Below are 17,107 nucleotides of genomic sequence, written 5' to 3' on the forward strand. Positions count from 1 at the left end.
ACACGCTGCATGGGGCAGTTGGTCGAGGGCTGCTTTATTTTTCCCCTGATAACGTTCACTTCAAAGGAGTGGTTATTTTCCCTGAAGCTTTTCCAAGGGAAAAATATAAATAAAAAAAAAATAAAAAAGGAAAAACCTAGTTGAAATAGGTGTTTCCGGGGAGAGATGTCTCGTGGCCCTCCGGCCGCTTTAGGCACAAACCCAGCCCATTTCGGTTACGCTGCCTCGCCGACGACGCGGGACCGCGGCAGCGCTGGGGCGCGTCAGCCCCCACCAAGGGAGCGAAAATCGCTCTTTTCCCCGCAAAGCGCGTGGCGGCTCCGCGCTGGTCTCCGGCCGCGGCCTGCTCGGCGCGGCCAGGCCGCAGCAGCATCTAGCGGCCGCTTCCCAGGCTCCCCGGGCCGGGACGAGGCCTGGCTTCCCTGGCAGAGAGCTGGAGAGTGTTAAAAAGGTTAAAATATGCTAATATTAACAATAATAAATCTAGAAAATTCCCCAAATTGCACAGTGTAAAGGGAAAAGGGGGGGGGGTAGGGAGCAGGCCGCAGGGACCGAAAGGCCCCGCTGCCAGGCCCGGCCGTGGCGGCCACGGGTGTGACGAGCGCGGCGGGGCGAGGGGCGCCGGGGGACAAGGGCGGGGGCCGCCGCCGTTTTGGGGCGGCGCGGCTGGATTGGGAAGGCGCCGAGCGCCGCTGAGCGGCGGCCCCGCGAAGCGCCGCCCGCCCGGGAAGTGTGTCCCCGCCGCCGCGCCGTCCGCCGCCCGCGGTTTCCATGGCGACGGCGGCGGCGCGCGCGCCCCCAGCAACGGGCGAGGCCGCGCCCGGCGCCATGGCGGCCGCCGGCAGCCCCGACGTTTTCCTGGTGGCGGTCAGCGGGCAGATCGAGAGCGGGCAGGTGAGCGGGGCCCGCGATGGGGGCCGCGACGGGCTTCAGGGGCTCGGGCAGCGCGGCCCGGGCTCGGCACCGGCGGCGCGGCCTGGCCCCCGGCGGTGCGGCCTGGCCTGGCCCCGGCCCGGGTAACGCGGCCCCGGTAACGCGGCCCTGATCCCCTCCCCCCGGGTCCCGGCCCTGCCCCGAGCCCGCAATGCAGAGCCGGGCCCCGTAATGCAGCCCCAGCCCTGGCCCGGTAACGCAGATCGAGGCCCGGTAACACAGGCCCAGCCCCGGGCTTGGGGATGCGGCCTAGGCTCGGCCCTGGCTCCGCAGCATGGCCTGGCTTTGTCCCCCCGGCCCAGCAACGCGACCCGGCCTCAGCTCTGATCCCACTAACGTGGACTGGCCCTCGGTTCCCGTAACGCAGCCTGGCCTCGGCCCCAACCCTGGTAATTTGGCTTAGCCTCAGCCCCAACCTTAGTAACAGGGGCTGGCCCTAGTGTTGGGCCTGAGCCCGGTCCCACTAGCTTGGGCTCCCTCAGCCCTGTGTCACAGGCTGGCCCTCAGTGCCGCTAATGCAGCGTGGCCTCAATCCTGACTCCAGTAACATGACCTTTCTGTCTCCCACAGTTTCCTGGGTTTGATGACCTCTACTGCAAATTCTGCTTCGTCTATGGCCAGGACTGGGTTCCCACTGCTGTAAGAGCCCTTTGTGTCCCCCTAAAATTTGGATTATGTTGCTGGCCTGTGTAAAACGGGCCCGGCATAGTGCCCTGGCTCATGCCGTGCTCTCCCCACAGGGCCTGGAGGAGGGCATCTCCCAGATCACCTCCAAGAGCGATGCCGCAAACTCCACGCTCGTCTGGAACTTCCCCATCGACATTACCTTCAAGAGCACCAACCCGTCTGGCTGTGAGTGCCTAGGGGTGCTGGGGTGCAGCTCGCAGACCAGGCACCCTGCTCACATCCGCTTCTTTTGCAGGGCCACAGATTGTAGTAAGCGTCTATGGACCTGACTTTTTTGGAAATGATGTGGTCAGAGGCTACGGAGCTGTTCATGTTCCCATCATGCCTGGAAGGTGAGGTGATGACCTACTTGTCTTTCAGGATCAAAGTGGAGTTTATTTCCAAGTTACTGTGCTGTTTCAGAGCCAAAAATGTCCCCATATCTCCTTGTCATGTCTTGTCAGAGTGGTACAAACAACATAGATGTTCTAGCAGAAGCCCCTGGTTATGAGATAATGTTTGGTAATCCTGTAGGCGATTCCTTAAAGTCAAAACTGGCATGAAGAAAGCTTAAGTATGAAGTGCAGTACATCAGTTCCTCTTCCCCAGCACCCTCAGCAGGCACTAAGCTTTCATGTCTGCTGTTGGAAGTGGAATACGTTCCTGCACTCTTCTGCATTTATATCTTTGGGACACATAGGATGCAGCAACGTGTATGGCACTCTGGAGTGACCTGTTTGCTCTGCACTAGCTTTCTTATACAAACAAGCCCTTTCTTTGTGGAAGGGAACGTATATTTACTGAGATGTTCAGTGATATAATGTGTCTGAAACTCTGGCATCTTTAATAAACATAGGAAGGCTTGCCATTGCTGTTTGGTTCATTTCTTAATTTCTGTGCCTTTCATGTTTGTTTTAGGCATATGAGAACTATTCCCATGTTTGTTCCAGAGTCTACATCTAGGCTGCAGAAGTTTACAAGGTAATAATTAAAGACTTTGTGAGTAAGACTAAGAAGGACTTTAAAAAAAGTTTCTCCAGCTACGCATTTGTGCATATGTGTGTATATTTTGTATCATAAACAGATAGTTTTGAGTTTTACAGGTGAAGCTAAAGTTGAGGAACTAAGTGAAGTGAAGCTAAAGTGTCCTTCAGAGAGTTTTCTTAAAACATATTAACTATTTGCTTGGAGTAATGCTGTCTAACTTGCCTTTTTTGTCATCCTCGGATTTGAACAACATTGGTTTGAAAAAGAACTGCTAATTTTAACAGAGCAGACTCATATCTGAATTCTTGCACTGTGTGGCAACTCCTTACTCCACAGACTGATTCATTTCAGTGATGTGACTTGCAGAAGCTCAGCTTGGCTTGAATTGGTTTTACTGGGCATTTTAGTGGTCATTAGTCTTCTAAGGAAGGTCCTCTAAGAGGACTGTCCATCCCTAAATCATCCTTTTGTGTAGGATAGCCTCATTAAGAACAATCTGTAAAGCAAAGACAGAGCATGTTTGTGTAACGTTTGCTTGGAAAAACAATTCCTGGTTTTAACTTTTCTTCCATCCACAATGCATTTGCCATAACCTTTGCTTTGCTTATGCCCCCACTCTCTCTTCCGGAGTAGCAATATATAAAGGAACTTAACATATCCACAGCAGTTCAGGGTGTTAAGGGTTTTTCCTTCCATGGTACTGTTGGTCTGTGAGCTGATTGTTTAGGTTGTGCACTGACTGTACCTACTGAGCCTGTGAGCTTCACAGTGCATTTGTGCGGAGCCACGCTCGTGGTCCTTAAGCAGTTTGGGTCAGAGCTGCCTTGGGAATCTCTGTGCACTGCAGTCAAGATTCAGCTGATTTCTTTCTCTTCTTCATACTATTTTTATATGGGTCTAGACTCTAATTTGTATACCTTTGTCTTATCTGCGTCTTTGATTTATTCAAAGAAGTATCCAAGCCTCTCTGTTACTCTGGGTAAGTGAGAGTTGAATCAGACTGTTTCTGAAACTGCTTTGCCATAGACAGATTCTATCTAGCCCAGAAATAATTTGGATTTAACATAATGTGTATGAAACTGGTTTCACTTTTTCCTTGGAGAGATAAAACTTATCTTTGGTCAAAGCAGATAAGCAATAAAGTTAATCAGTCTTCAAAACTCTGTGCTGTTAACAAAGGCTGGGAGTCTTATTCCTTTCCTTTTTTTTTTTAATATGCATGTAATGAACTTTATATGTCAAATCTGAACACTAATGAGTATATCCAATAAATTACTTGTTTTCTATTTTCTTCTTCAAGTTGGTTCACGGGGAGACGTCCAGAATTTACCGACCCAAGAGTGGTAGCACAGGGAGAAGGAAGAGAAGGTATGTCCTCAGGAGTTCCTGACTGTAACTCTTGCATGACAGTAGTCCCAGCTTGGCCATCCATTTCCTCTGTTGGGGAGAAAGATCAGTTGTTCCTACTGAGAACAGTCTCAGCCCAGATATCAGTGAGGAATTCACTAGCTCTTCCAAAACCTCTCTTAACTAGTGTTATTGATGTTATCTTTTTCCTAGTAACGAGAGTGCGATCTCAAGGCTTTGTGACCATTTCCTTCAATGTAGTGACCAAAGATATGAAGAAATTGGGCTACGAGGTGACCCCAAGTGACATGCAGAACCACTCTCTGGTGTCTGTTACAGAAGGGATTCATAACTATTAAACTCAGGAGTGAGATGTTTGAAGACTCACACAGAAGATATAGGCAATTTGGGAGCTTTTTTGCAAATGGAAGTGAGTATCTGACTAACCTGAGAAAATTTCACCTGAGACATGAGCACAAGCCCATGAGGCTTTGGAATAATTTCTTAAGTTTAATCCTTTCAGTAAGCATACAGGTTGAAAAAAATATGTAAATTGGCGTCATTGGATGCATTTTTGTGTAATATTAGGCTAATGTCAAAATATAAGATCTATTTATATAAAAGTATTTTCTAACAGCCTTTTGTACACTCTTTATATACAAAAAGAATAGGAAATTTATCTTTGTAATTGTTTTCCTGTGTTTAAAACATCAGTGCGAACCCAATGCTGTTTACTAATGTTTTTCTGGTAGAAATGAAAAATTGAAATGCTCACACCTTCCAAAAAGGAGGGATTGTGGAAATGTTCCAGTGAAACACATGCGCTTTTCTCTGCCATGTGCTTCTCTGCAAAAGCAACAGCAGCTTTCCATTGTAATCCCATGCAGTCTTTAGAGTTTGCGCAACTAAATAAAATAGTTCATGCACTGTAGAAACAAACTCTTCCAAGTTTTTCAGTGAAGCAAACTGGGCTTTTGCATTTAAAACAAGATGACGACTCTTCCATTTCCGGAGTTTATTTCTGAATCAAGCTTCAAGGGAAAGAATAGGAGAACAGTTTATTTTAGAAGAGTTACAGAGAGCATGGGGTTAAATATATCCTTGCAGCAGGCTTTTAACTTCTGAGGGAACAAATTAAAATTTAAGTGCAGATATTGAGTAAAAAATGAACCTTACAGAAGGACCTGAAAAGAAACTACATAAAGTCATAGTAAACCACTTGTGTGTATAGTCATTAGCAGTGTTTAGTTCCAAATCATGTTAATTATCAGAGACACTCTGCCCTAGAAGACAGTCAGGAGCAGAAGAGAGGCCCACATCTCCTTCCTTCAGCCCACCACATCCTTATGTTTGATGCTATGGCAAGCTAAAGTATTAATTCTAATGATTGTAACAGTCTTCTGCCCATGTAATTATTGTGATCCTAAAGTGATGAGGCAGTACGGATTCAAACAAGACACGATGAGGAGCAAGGAAAATGTAATGTTTACCTGGATAATATACCATGACTTTCCCTAGTTGGTTTTCTTATCAAAAGATAAGAAAAGCAGTGAGAAGGCAAGGTGTTGACATTCAAATCTGCTATACTAAGGTTTTTTCCATCACATAACCTCAGAGAGGGACCTAAACAATGTTTGTTATTAGTATGTGACAAACGCTCCAAGGCTAATACGCTGTTCTCAGTTGTCTGCAGCACGAGGGTACAAAGCTGACCCTCAGTCTAAATAGCTTCTCTTCTGCTGTCTTACCGTGCCTTTCACTGAATCCTCTTCTAAGTGCTAGTATTAGTGCTCTTCTTTTAGGCTGAATAAAACCAAATGTCTAAATATTTATGTTTCTGGCTTTCTGCTGCTAAGGTTTTTATTTGTTTGTGCCAGAATGGATGTATCTGAGTCTTAAATCAGCCAAGATCTGCTATTCTTACAGGTACAAAGAGAAAGAAATATACTCTACAGCGAAATGACTAATCAGTCATTTTGATATAAAAATTTGGGCATGTAATCTTGTGCGTTTTGACTGCAAATACCCAGAGATGACTGTGAGAAGGACTTAACATGATACCGCCCTAGAAATGAACTACCAAGACACTGAAACTGCAGAAATAGAGATAGAGGTAGTAATACACAGTGTTGAACTGTAGAGCTGCCAGGACATATATCAAATAAAGCATCCCAGTGGTTATAGTTATTAGTGCATACTGAGCAGTATAACCAAAGCCTGCTTTTGTAAATATAATTTATTAAAAGATAACATGATCACTGGAATTTTGCTCCGAGCATTAGCGTCTCCTGAACTATTTATAAATACTTTTCCAAACATGGTTACAGATTATTTTTTGTCTCTTGCTTTTTCCTATTATGTTTTTATTGGTGTTACACTTCCAGTAAGCTCCTCCACCAGTTGTTTTGGCAACTGTTGTAATGTCTCAACTGAGTCATGCTTGAATCCAAATTTGTAAGTATTTCCTGTTGGCTGAGAGGAGATGTGTGGAATTTTGTTTCCTTTTAAAAAAGTATTTGGGAGCAGTTAGCTACAGTAGCAGGATAAATATCTGCATTCAAAATACTTGAAACATACAAACACAAACATAAAATCTACTACCACTTAAACATGGTTGAGTTTTTTTTTTTCCCTTGAGCACATTTACATGCCCCCATTCCAGTTAGAGCAAAACAGCATGACAGATTCTACTCATGAAAAACATATTAAACTGAGATAAAGTCTGAACTTCATGCCCACAGGGGTGCAATGAATTTATTCACATCAAACTTTACAGTGTGCTACTACTACAGAGCTCATGAGTTGTTTCAAAAGAAGAGTCAGTTGTTTAACACAGTTATTTGTTCTGTTCTGCTGCTGTTGCTGTTCTGGGACTGAGACCGATCAGAACTGACATATGCATTTGCACAGCCTCACCATTCACAGCCAAGTTGCAGTGACCCTCAGAAGAATATTTTTTTTAAGTGAAAACCAAATAAAAAAAAATAAAAAACAAGCTCCATAAAAAATGTGAAACACAACATTTCAGATCACTTTATAAGCAATTTCCACATTGATACGTGCATTACTAGGACTTTTGCTAGTTGGTCTCCATGTTTTTTTGCCTGCTCAGCGTCTTGTGCATGTGTAAGAGCCTCAAATGCCTTCTTCTTCAAGACCTTGAAGTCCGTGTAGAAGCTTTTCCAGTTTGACACAATTTGTTCCTTATACAACACCGTGTGTGGGGGCAATTTTTTCAATAACAGTGTTTCCCGAGTTCAATATCAGTCTGTTGTTCAGAAAGGCAACCGTTGATATATCTTATAAACATGCTCTTCTCCCAGAGGCAGGCTTGCTGCTGCCTTTACAATTTTCTGGACAACTGTCTCAGCTTTAAGTCTTGGAACGTGATCCAAAGCCACTTTGGACTCAAGTGTGGGAGAAAGCTTGCAGCTGTTTTACCCTGGGCAGGGGGAGAAGAATCTCTGCTCGCGTAACACACTGCAGAGGAATGACGATACATGCTGTGCTGAGCTGCCTAGAGTGGGTGACATTAACTGCAACTAAGAACACTTACAAGTTATAAAACCCTTCCTTAGTAATGTATTAAAGATTAATAAACCCATGTTTTAAAAACAGCCTAAACCTAGAAAAAACAGCCTTGCTATAGTAGAGGACCAAAGTGATGTTCTTCTGCCTGCTCTCCAGGCAGCTGTAACCACCCGAGTAGTTTACTAGTCTCCCCTTTTACTCCAAAATTCGACCGAAGCTCCCGGCCACTTGTAACACAGAGGTTAGTATGAGGCTGTCAGCTGGCGCTCTACAGCTTGTGTTTTGTTATACTTAAGTCTCTCCCAGACAGTGAAATTGGCCATTAACCTCCTAATTCAAGATAGGCAGAAAAGCTTTTAGTTCAGAACAGCTGTCCTGCCATTTTCCTGACATAGGATGGGGCTTTAATGCCATCAAAACAGACTCAGAGCCATTAGAAGTAAATAAAGTCTGTGAGCTAATTTAGGACTTTGCTGCAGCCTTTCTCCAGCGTGTTGTCGGGTTTCTGCACAGTATCACTGCAGAGAGAGGGTCGACACCATATCCCCTGCAGATGCCTCCCTCCACCACCGCTTCCTTTTTGGTGAATCTGCCTTAGATTCAGCAAAACATTATCCTCCATTACTCCCAATTGCTTTAACCCGGCTAATCTGTTCTTTTCTCATCCGTGGCGCCTGCACTCTATCAACCTGTCTCCACTGCCATGATGCTACCCAGGTCTAAGGAACCGAGACAGGCAGAGCAAGGTAGTTACCTGCATGATGAGAATATGTCGCACCAAGAGCAGTCTCTTGAGGCGGCCCATGGTGGTTTTTTTACTGAGAGTGTGACTTTCCACACAAGGTGTCTCTTGGTACTTGGCACTGGGCTGGGCAGGGCAGTTCGCCTTCCTGAGACGCCTTGGGAACGTGCCACTCAGTAGGGTGTAGGCGAAGACGCTGACGCAGCAGCTGGCACAACCCAGGCAGATGGCCATGTAGGCATCTGGGAACACGACGGTGGGCTGTGCAGCTCCAGGGTGAGCCAGCCGCAGGACGAAGTAGGGTGCCCAGCAGAGGAAAAGGTGGAGCAGATGGTTACTGCTATCAACAAGATCATACTGCTCCTCACCCTGATGTTCCTCCGGAGCAAGGGCTGTGCCACAGCTGGACAGAAGTCCACAGCCACTGGCACCTGCAGAGCCAAGAACAACTTGACAACGAGAAACACCACCTAGAAACAAGCCTCCCAGGGCAGAAGTGGGAAGGACTTGAGAAAGACTATGCTCTTTGTGGCACGGAGTTCCTGCCATCACAGGGGAAGCTACCCTGAGAGGGAGAGAGCGTAAGACTTGGTCTGAACAGCTACTCGGGAATCAAACTGCCAGGACATACAGCCCTTTCTACCAAAATTAGAAACAGCAGCATCAGCTTCTGCCCTCTCGTGGTAGCTTTCAACCTTTAGAAAGATGTTAGACGTTGCTAGCAACAATTAAGTAATAAAGCTGTGTGAAGGACAGACAAGTACTTCTTGTTCCTGCATGGAAAAATTGCACAATGCAGTGATGCTGGCCGCCCTGCCGCTGCCCCTTGCCCTGCGGACACAGGGGCACACACTTCCCAGCCCCACAGCCACCTCCGAAAAAGTAAACTCGGCAAAGCGCTGCCCGAGTCAGCTTGCTTCCCACCTACCACACAGGACTGCAAAAAAGCATCACACCCTTGGCATCACCCGAGTTGCAGAGGGTCCAACCGGCACCCGAGGGCAGCACGTTCCCAGGGCACGTCCTCGTCCTCGAGCCGTCGGGAGGAGCTGCCTCGCAGGCAGCAGGACCCAGCCGAAACCCATGCATCGATTAGCGCTGGAGAAACCACCTTTGTCCCCAGCCAACAAGGCTCTTTTACAACAGCATTATTGAAGCAGCTAGAAATTATCTCCATCTGAAAAAGGGAGCCTTGCAGGTGGATTAAAGCTGACAACAACTGCTCCACAGCAGCAGGGCCCTTTTAAGGGCCGGAGCCTCCTACGATATACTCCAAAGGCGAGGGGAGAAATGCTGCACAAAACTCATCTGGAATTGAAGGAGGCTCCCGACTCTACCAGGCCTCATCACCAGCAGTGTTTCAGCCCATCGCAAGCCAGCCCCGGGATGACCCATCTGTGCCAAGGCTGCCAGACCCCCTGGATCTGTGGTCCCCTGCCTGGGTGCCAGCTCCCGCAGCGGCAGGAGCGAGGTGCCCAGAGGACACGCTTGGAGGCCCCGGGGGAGCTGGTTGGACCACCATCCAGCTGGTGGCCAGCAATCTGGCCACCCACAGCTCATCCTCCAGAGCTGCAGGGGAAGGCAGGAAAGGAGCCAAAGGAAGGGCTTTACCTGGTGGAAACGCAGCTGTGGCATTAGTCTCGGCCATCTCGCTGACTCCCAGCGATGCTCACACGTGGAAACGCCGTCTCCCCCCAGCAGCCGAGCCCGAGCGCCAGGATCCCGGCAAGTGGCAGCGAGGCGGGCGGGTGGCTGTGGCAGAGGCCAGCTCCTGGGCACACCTCGAAGATGCTCGAGAAACTTGCACCCGCTGGCCAGCCCCTGCTGCAGGGCACGGCTAGCAGGGGACCCCCAGAGACCAGCATGGGGATCCCACAGGGCTGAGGCCTTGCACCGCTCGGTGCTTCCCAGCATCCCCCCCCTGCTTCCCCAGAGAGGTGCAGAGGACAAGCAGCTTGGCCGAAGCAGCCAGCAGTAACAACTTTAACGCCTTCCGGAGCGAGCAGGACTCGTGCCCCCGCACCTCCTGCGAGCGAGGCTCAGCACTCGTCCCCTTTCGTCCGCTCGCTGTCTGCCCATGCAGCGCATGCTGCAGAGAGGGTCCCCGAGGCTTTTGCCCCTTGGTGGAGAGTCATCCCAAGACATAAATCTGGGCAAGTGTGAACCTCGAGAGCCAAGGCACTCAGGTGAGTTGGCAAACACAGAAACAACTCCTGAATTTGGACTGTACATATATATATACATATACACACACACACACACAGATATATAATCACAGCTCCTGACAGCCTGCATGGGACCTCCGAGCACTCAGCATCCCACTGCCTGCGGTTTAATAGAAGCTGCTGAGCACAAGGACACAGGGATACTAGTGCTAGATGCAAGATGACAAACTTCCAGGCCCCAGGAGCCCTTGGAGCCCAAATCCTGATAGAAGCCCACCTTTGGCCACTGAAACCAGGCCTGAGCCTCCCTAACACGGGGGTTGTATAGAAGCAAGGGTGTAATGAAACCTGAAGGTTTTGTAGCTGATGCAAATGATTCATTCTTTTGTCCTTCAGACTTCCTAGGGAAGATTTGCAGTGGCATCTAACCACTGTAGACTTCTATTTTTATGCCTCTATTCAGGCCAAGATACTTAAGTATCCAAATTCACCTTAGAGAATATCACAACATTTAGTACTAGACATGCCAATGAAGACATTAAAAAACCCCAGCCTGCTCAGGGTCTGCTAGGCCACGTGTACATCTTACACCAAACCAAAACCGGTTCCCTTTAGCTTGGTTATCCCACTGAATTTCATGCCCTGGCCAAAAAGCCCCAAAAAAGAGACCTTAGACCTTATTGTCTGATTTTTACAGGCTACATGTTCCCATCCCAGTGTGACATGAGAAAGGTGGCTGCACTGATGATTACCCATCTTACAAGATACTGTAGGTCAGGTAGCTGGATTTCTAGACTTGCCCTGACTGGAAGGATCTGCTGGGCACATAGTTTGGTGTGAGAGTCTTCTTACCCTGGCTTGGCATTACGAGGAGATGGACGAGGGGCCCCCAGACTGTTGTCCTTCTTGCTGTCCAGTGGGACAAGCACACCCTCGCTCAGATGTAGCGTTACTCTCATTTTGCACTGGTCGTACCTGCTATCCAGACAGCACCTCCCTGCCACCATGGAGTCTCCTATGAAGCTGTGTCTGGCTCCATCAGCTGTGCAGACACTACAAAGAGCAGCGAAATCAGTTAACTTTTAACTGCCCAGCTCCAGGGTGGTAACCAGACGGTTCGACCAAAGCAGTATGGGCTTTATTGGAAATCCCAAACATCTTAGTGATAATGTGACTGGTGGGACAAATCCACGCTCAGAGCCACCATCCCGAGGAGGCCGTTCACCCCTCTCAAATCCATGCCACTGCAGTAGCTCAAGTTCTCCTCCAGACTATGCCTAATTAAACCGTGGAATATGTTGTCACGGGATGTTATGGGGGCCAAGAGAATAACTGATTTCAAAAAGGGGTTAGACAAATTTATTTGTGACTATTAAACGCAATACTTTTGCTCAAACCTCCAGCTCAGGAAGTCTCTGAAGCCAGCAGCCGCTGAACTCTGCACGCAGCCTCCCCCGAGCATCTGCCACTGGCGACCGCCAGACACAGGACGCTGGGCTGGGCGAGCTTTGATCTGATCTGCAGCAGCTCCAGGGCTGCAACTGTATGGTGCTTTAAGCAGGATTTAAAACCATGCCACAACTGCTTCCGAGGATCTCCCCGAGCTTATCTAAGAGCAGAGGGAGCAGTGCTGAGGTCCCAGTCAGGCAGAGAGCCAAGAATACCAATTCCACCTTTACTACGGCTTTATCCCTGCTATCTGAAACGTCATTGATTTTCTTTCACCCGAGAATGGGAACGCAGTAGCTCTACCAGCTGCGAGAGTGCTGAGAACGGAGCAGATAACATGTCCAGAGTGCTTTTATAAGCGCATGCTGAACAGCCACAGGTAACTGCTGAATACCTGCCCCCTTCACCCACTCCCAGCAGTTCGCCTGCGGGTAGCGTCACACGCTGCCTTCTGCCCCTGCACCGGGATGTGTTAAAGCTGCTGCACGCTGCACCACAGCAGCTGGGCGTTTGGTGGCTATTAAGATGTTTGGCTGCTTTTAAAGTATTTTGCACTTCAACAGCATTTTTGATCAATCTCAATGCATGAGATCGTAGCTAATAACTCCATTAGTGACCAATTTACTAATGAACTTGGCTCATTCACTTATGATTAAGTTTTGCACCACCTCCTAGCCCTATCCCAAATTGAAAAGCCATTAGGAAAAGGATGGCTTTTCTTCCAAATCTAAATGTGAAGATCAGAAACTAAAGGAATGATCGCTACAAGTCACTCTTTCCCCCAAGTGATATTTATAATTTCTTTGGATAAAACTAATGTGCTATTCTATAATGCTTATGAGATGTTAAGAAAGATCATTCGCAGCACCTGTTCTGGTACAGCTAAGCCAGAAAGAGATTACCAAAATACATGAGGGTCACGTTATTCACTTCAGGCTTGGGAGAGCTCCTGGCTCCCCCCCCAGCGAAATCAGAGGACGCCTTCCCATCTGGCCCTGAGCTATCGCCGCACTCCCACCAAGGCAGCTTTGACCAAGGGGGCCAAGATGCCCCCATGGCACCTTCTTGGTTCTGGAGCTGTTCTGAACAGCCCCAAGGGAAGTGCCACCCCCAGTCTCACTCTCCGGAGCATACACTTCCGATTTCTCCATCAGTTTACAATTTACTATCTCATCTTTTGCAAACCCCTCCTCTGTATTACACTGGTAGATGGCCAATCTGCTATTGATCACCAGACTGCTGCCAATTAACCACCCTAATGGGTAACTGACAGGGACTTTTAAAGCACCAAAGGGACTGGGACAGGGTATTTATGTTCACTGAAACCCCAAGTCTTCAGCAATTACAGCATACAATCAATTGACAGCAAAGCATTAAGAGACAGGATTGTTACGACCATGTACAACACTGGCTCTTAGCTATTTATAATCCTGGGTTCCAAAACAAACTTTGGTATTTATGATATTGATGTTTGTGTCCGAATTCAGCAATACAGAGGAAGAGATTACCTGGAAGGCTGATGATATATAACTTCAAAAAGACGGAAGTTTTTAATCTAAGGGGTTCTATAAATCAAGTTGGTTCTCTGAAATGTGGATTGCAGCCAGTTGCAGAAGTCTTGCCAAAGCCACAGTGTGATCTGGCTCCAAACATTCCCCCCCCCCAGTTCGATGAGTACGAGCGGAAGAGCAGAGCTGCACCCGCTCAGAAACCAGGACAAATGAGAGGCAACGGCGATTTACGTACTAAGCAAAAATGCTTTGGCAACACTGGTGCGGATGAGGGCAAGCCTCTAGACAATACTTTATCCAGATAAGCCTTTTTCCTCTGCAAAGCAGGCAAATACCACCTCGCTTTACAAAAGAGGAAGAGGAAACGCAGGACAGGGAGAAAGCAATTTGCCCAAGGTCAGAGGAAGGCTCGGTGGCAGCCAGAACCCTATCTCAGGATGTGCTTTAGACTCCAACAACCCCGTTGGCTTGCAGAGGTCTGCAGTATTCAGGCCATTTTAAATAGTATTATAAAGTCAGCACAAAAGTTTCCACTTCAAGCCCTTCCTAAATCTTCCCTGTCGCAAGCAGCTTTACTTTAACATGTGCAATTTCAAGAGGTGAAGCAGAACAGTGAAGTACTGATCACACGGAGAAGAGAAAATGGCCAGAGGAACAATAAATAAGAATGCGCAGAAGGCACATCCTGCACAGGAGCAGAAAGCAAGTAACGAAACACTATTCTGTAAAAATGAGAGGCACCAGAAACCGTATTTGGGCTGCCATCCTTAGCAACAGATGTTTTTTCTTTTCCTTCCAGGCCCAAACACAGAGGTAAAATGAATCAGAGAGGTAACCAGAGGCAACCTCATTCTCTAGGGAAATCAGCGTTACTGAAGCTGTGGGTTTGCAAAACACCCACGTCAAGCTTTGTCCCACAAATTTGAAATCAAAACATTAGACGGGACTTTTTCCCAAGCCTGCCTTTCCAATAATCAGTTCTCCAGCACCACTGCAGTTCCAACATTAGCAAATTAAGTATCTGATTACTGATCAGTCTGATTAGCAGCAAGCCATAACTACAGGAAACCCGGAGGGGTTCCTGAGAGGTAGCTCTTGAAACAGCCGGATAACGAAGTTCCCTCCAGTTTAAAAGATCCAGAATTAGAAACTGAAGTCACCTCCCAGCAGGAGACAGGCTCACTGCCAACCGACCTGCTAGGCCACTCGATCAGCGGGACAGAGCCAAGGCTGCAGAAGGGGCAGGACCCAACTGCAAAAATGGAAACAAGGCTTCCCAAAGTCAGTTTTGTCACAGTTCCCCCGAACCTTATTCCACAAATGACCAGCTTTAAACTTAAGCTTTTCCCAAACGTCTGTCTTTAACATTAGATAAAATTTGAAGCCTCTACTGAGAAAGCAGTTGATCATCCTTCCAAAAATGCTGTTTCAAAGACAATGTGGTTTAAAGAAGCAATTCAGTCACCTGCAACACAAAAGTCTTCATCTTTATTGAGTTAATAAGGTCTCAACTGATTCTGATTTAAGTGATCTATAAGAAACCCTCCTTTCTCATAGTAAGAGCAGGCCTGCACCAGGAGAAGTGATGAATGCTTTGAAGAAATCACATTGACAATGTACAAGAAGCGTTACTCTCAATAACGATTAGATTTATCCTAGAACATAGGACTTGTAAGCACAAACCTTAATAATCTCATCCAATCCATCAACTTTCTTGAAAACTAAATCAAGCATGGCAGCAACAGTTTTTAAATGTGATATAAACACTGCGCAGAGTCTAGAAAAAGCAACACGTCTGGAATATAAGCAATACAATTTTAATTCTGACCAGTCACCTACAAACCCCTTGTCTTTCCACTGTTCTGATGGCATTATTAAATATCACATTTGTGACATTGCTAGGGAAAAATGACACAAAGATACAGACATTATGATACAATAGTACAAATGATAAATTATTTATACAGTAAATAATGTCAATAGTCAGCACAAATTCATAAAAAGCAGCCGGCTCCCAGTATTATGAAAACAGTTTGGTAAATATTTAAATTGTAACACTTGTAAAGGAAGCGAGTCTTGTGAGATTCTGCTGTGAAAAATAAACCATATATTTCTCCACAATTTGTGCAATATTAATACATACAGTACACATTAGAAACTGTAACAGCAAAAGGGAAGATGGATAACAATAGTTGTCTTAGCTACGGGACTTCAAAAAGACTGTAAACACCACAACCCACCATGGTTTTCCTTCCCTGTCCCCTCAACGTAGCTTAGTTTCTATATAGTATAAAACTGAATAAATAACTGAGCTTATTTGGGGGTTTAAAATTATGCCAAGATATTTTTATTTCTATAAAATAACACTTTATCTTTGGTCAATTTGACCAGTAAGGCTATTTTGGGATACTAACATTTTAAAATCAAAAGCACTTTTAATATTTCAAAGTGGGAAAAGAAGGGGAAGAGGGAAATGCAAGTGGAGAAATACGCCAGAGCAGATGTGATCAGATACATGTGCGTCCTCCACGCAAAAAGAAGTGGGAGGGCCAGGAGGGAGGAAGAATTCTTCTGGATAGCAGTTAAATTACCATGAAGTAGATTTACCTTTCTGGACACAACTGAAGCCTCAGCTGGCTAGGACAGAAACCACCTTTCAGTGTCACTGTTACAGCGCCGCAAGTCTGCGTGGCACTTGAGAGATACAGACACGTCTACAAGCTAGTAACCAAGCAGATTAACCAAACCAGCCGCTTATTCTCTTGAACCCATTTCCTCCTGCAATACCCAGGTCAGGCTGGGAATCTCCGCATGGTCAGAGTCCTTGGCCTAATGCTTTACAGCACCACGATCTGGGCTAACCACTGTTCAGAGTGTCTTGTCATGGTTTACTGTGCGATATATATATATATATATACACACACATATATATATAATGTAAAAGTAATACAGCTCTTAGAGAAGTGGCTTGGTAAAAGCAACAATTTGCCATTCAGCAGTTTCATTAAGCTAGGGCTCCCTACCAGACCAACAATATGTTTTTATCAATTCATGATGACAGCTCATTACTCTGAACTGTAGACGACGTTATAAATTTTAAAATACTTACTATCAACCCCATCTTGCCTCCAAGAACAGTTACCTAGTGTTTAGCGAGAGGATGTGATCAGAACTTTTTGGCTGAATAGATAATGCCCCATCTAACCATTGCAAATGCACTCAGGTGACCAACTAAGGGAAAAACATCAAATGGCCTCGATTCCACTGTTGATAAAATTAAATTGAAGATATAATGAAGGATAAATCTTGCCACAGATCAACTGGAAAGCACTTTTTTCCCATCTGCAAGAATCACACCCTTCCTGGTCTACACTTTTCAATAACTTCAACAACAACAAAAAAGTAAAGTATTTTTCCTTATTCTGAAAGGCAACATGAATGGTTTTTGTTTTCTTTTTTTTATTTTTTTTAAAGACATACTGGGTGTGGACAGTAATTCTTTTTCCTCCTATATAAAACAAGAGCAGATGAATATTCTGAATCCTACTTGTAAATTCAATAGTATCAAGAGGATAGAACAATCTGCATAGAAACATCCACACATTTAGCATTCCATATACTAATAGAGCTACACTGACCTACACAGCTAAAATCTGTGATTGTACCCTAGATTTGATAGTCTTTCAGCCTCCCCTACCCACCGAAGGATATAATCCAGTCCCCTTCCCACCAGCCAGCCCTTCCTTCCCATGGCACGCTACCCGAGGCCGGCGCAG

At 46.4% G+C, this 17,107-nt stretch overlaps 1 protein-coding gene across 1 annotated transcript; it reads left to right on the forward strand.

Moving 5' to 3' along the window:
• Nucleotides 1-787: 787 nt before the first annotated feature.
• On the forward strand, nucleotides 788-5,761 carry B9D1 (B9 domain containing 1). The gene is made up of 7 exons (XM_026083268.1): nucleotides 788-894; nucleotides 1,504-1,572; nucleotides 1,674-1,785; nucleotides 1,856-1,952; nucleotides 2,518-2,580; nucleotides 3,887-3,954; nucleotides 4,147-5,761. The coding sequence occupies exons 1-7, from the start codon at nucleotides 829-831 to the stop codon at nucleotides 4,290-4,292; spliced, it is 621 nt and encodes a 206-aa protein (XP_025939053.1). The 5' UTR covers nucleotides 788-828; the 3' UTR covers nucleotides 4,293-5,761.
• The last annotated feature ends 11,346 nt before the right edge of the window (nucleotides 5,762-17,107 follow it).

The sequence above is a fragment of the Apteryx rowi genome, unplaced genomic scaffold (assembly GCF_003343035.1).
Source record: "Apteryx rowi isolate R43461 unplaced genomic scaffold, aptRow1 scaffold_6, whole genome shotgun sequence".
In the NCBI taxonomy this organism is placed as follows: domain Eukaryota; kingdom Metazoa; phylum Chordata; class Aves; order Apterygiformes; family Apterygidae; genus Apteryx; species Apteryx rowi.

Coding starts and splice junctions, on each gene's coding strand:
- B9D1 (XM_026083268.1), top strand. CDS start 829: ATGGCGGCCGCCGGCAGCCCCGACGTTTTCCTGGTGGCGGTCAGCGGG. Junction 895..1,503: donor GGCAGATCGAGAGCGGGCAG/GTGAGCGGGGCC, acceptor TGTCTCCCACAG/TTTCCTGGGTTTGATGACCT. Junction 1,953..2,517: donor GTTCCCATCATGCCTGGAAG/GTGAGGTGATGA, acceptor TGTTTGTTTTAG/GCATATGAGAACTATTCCCA.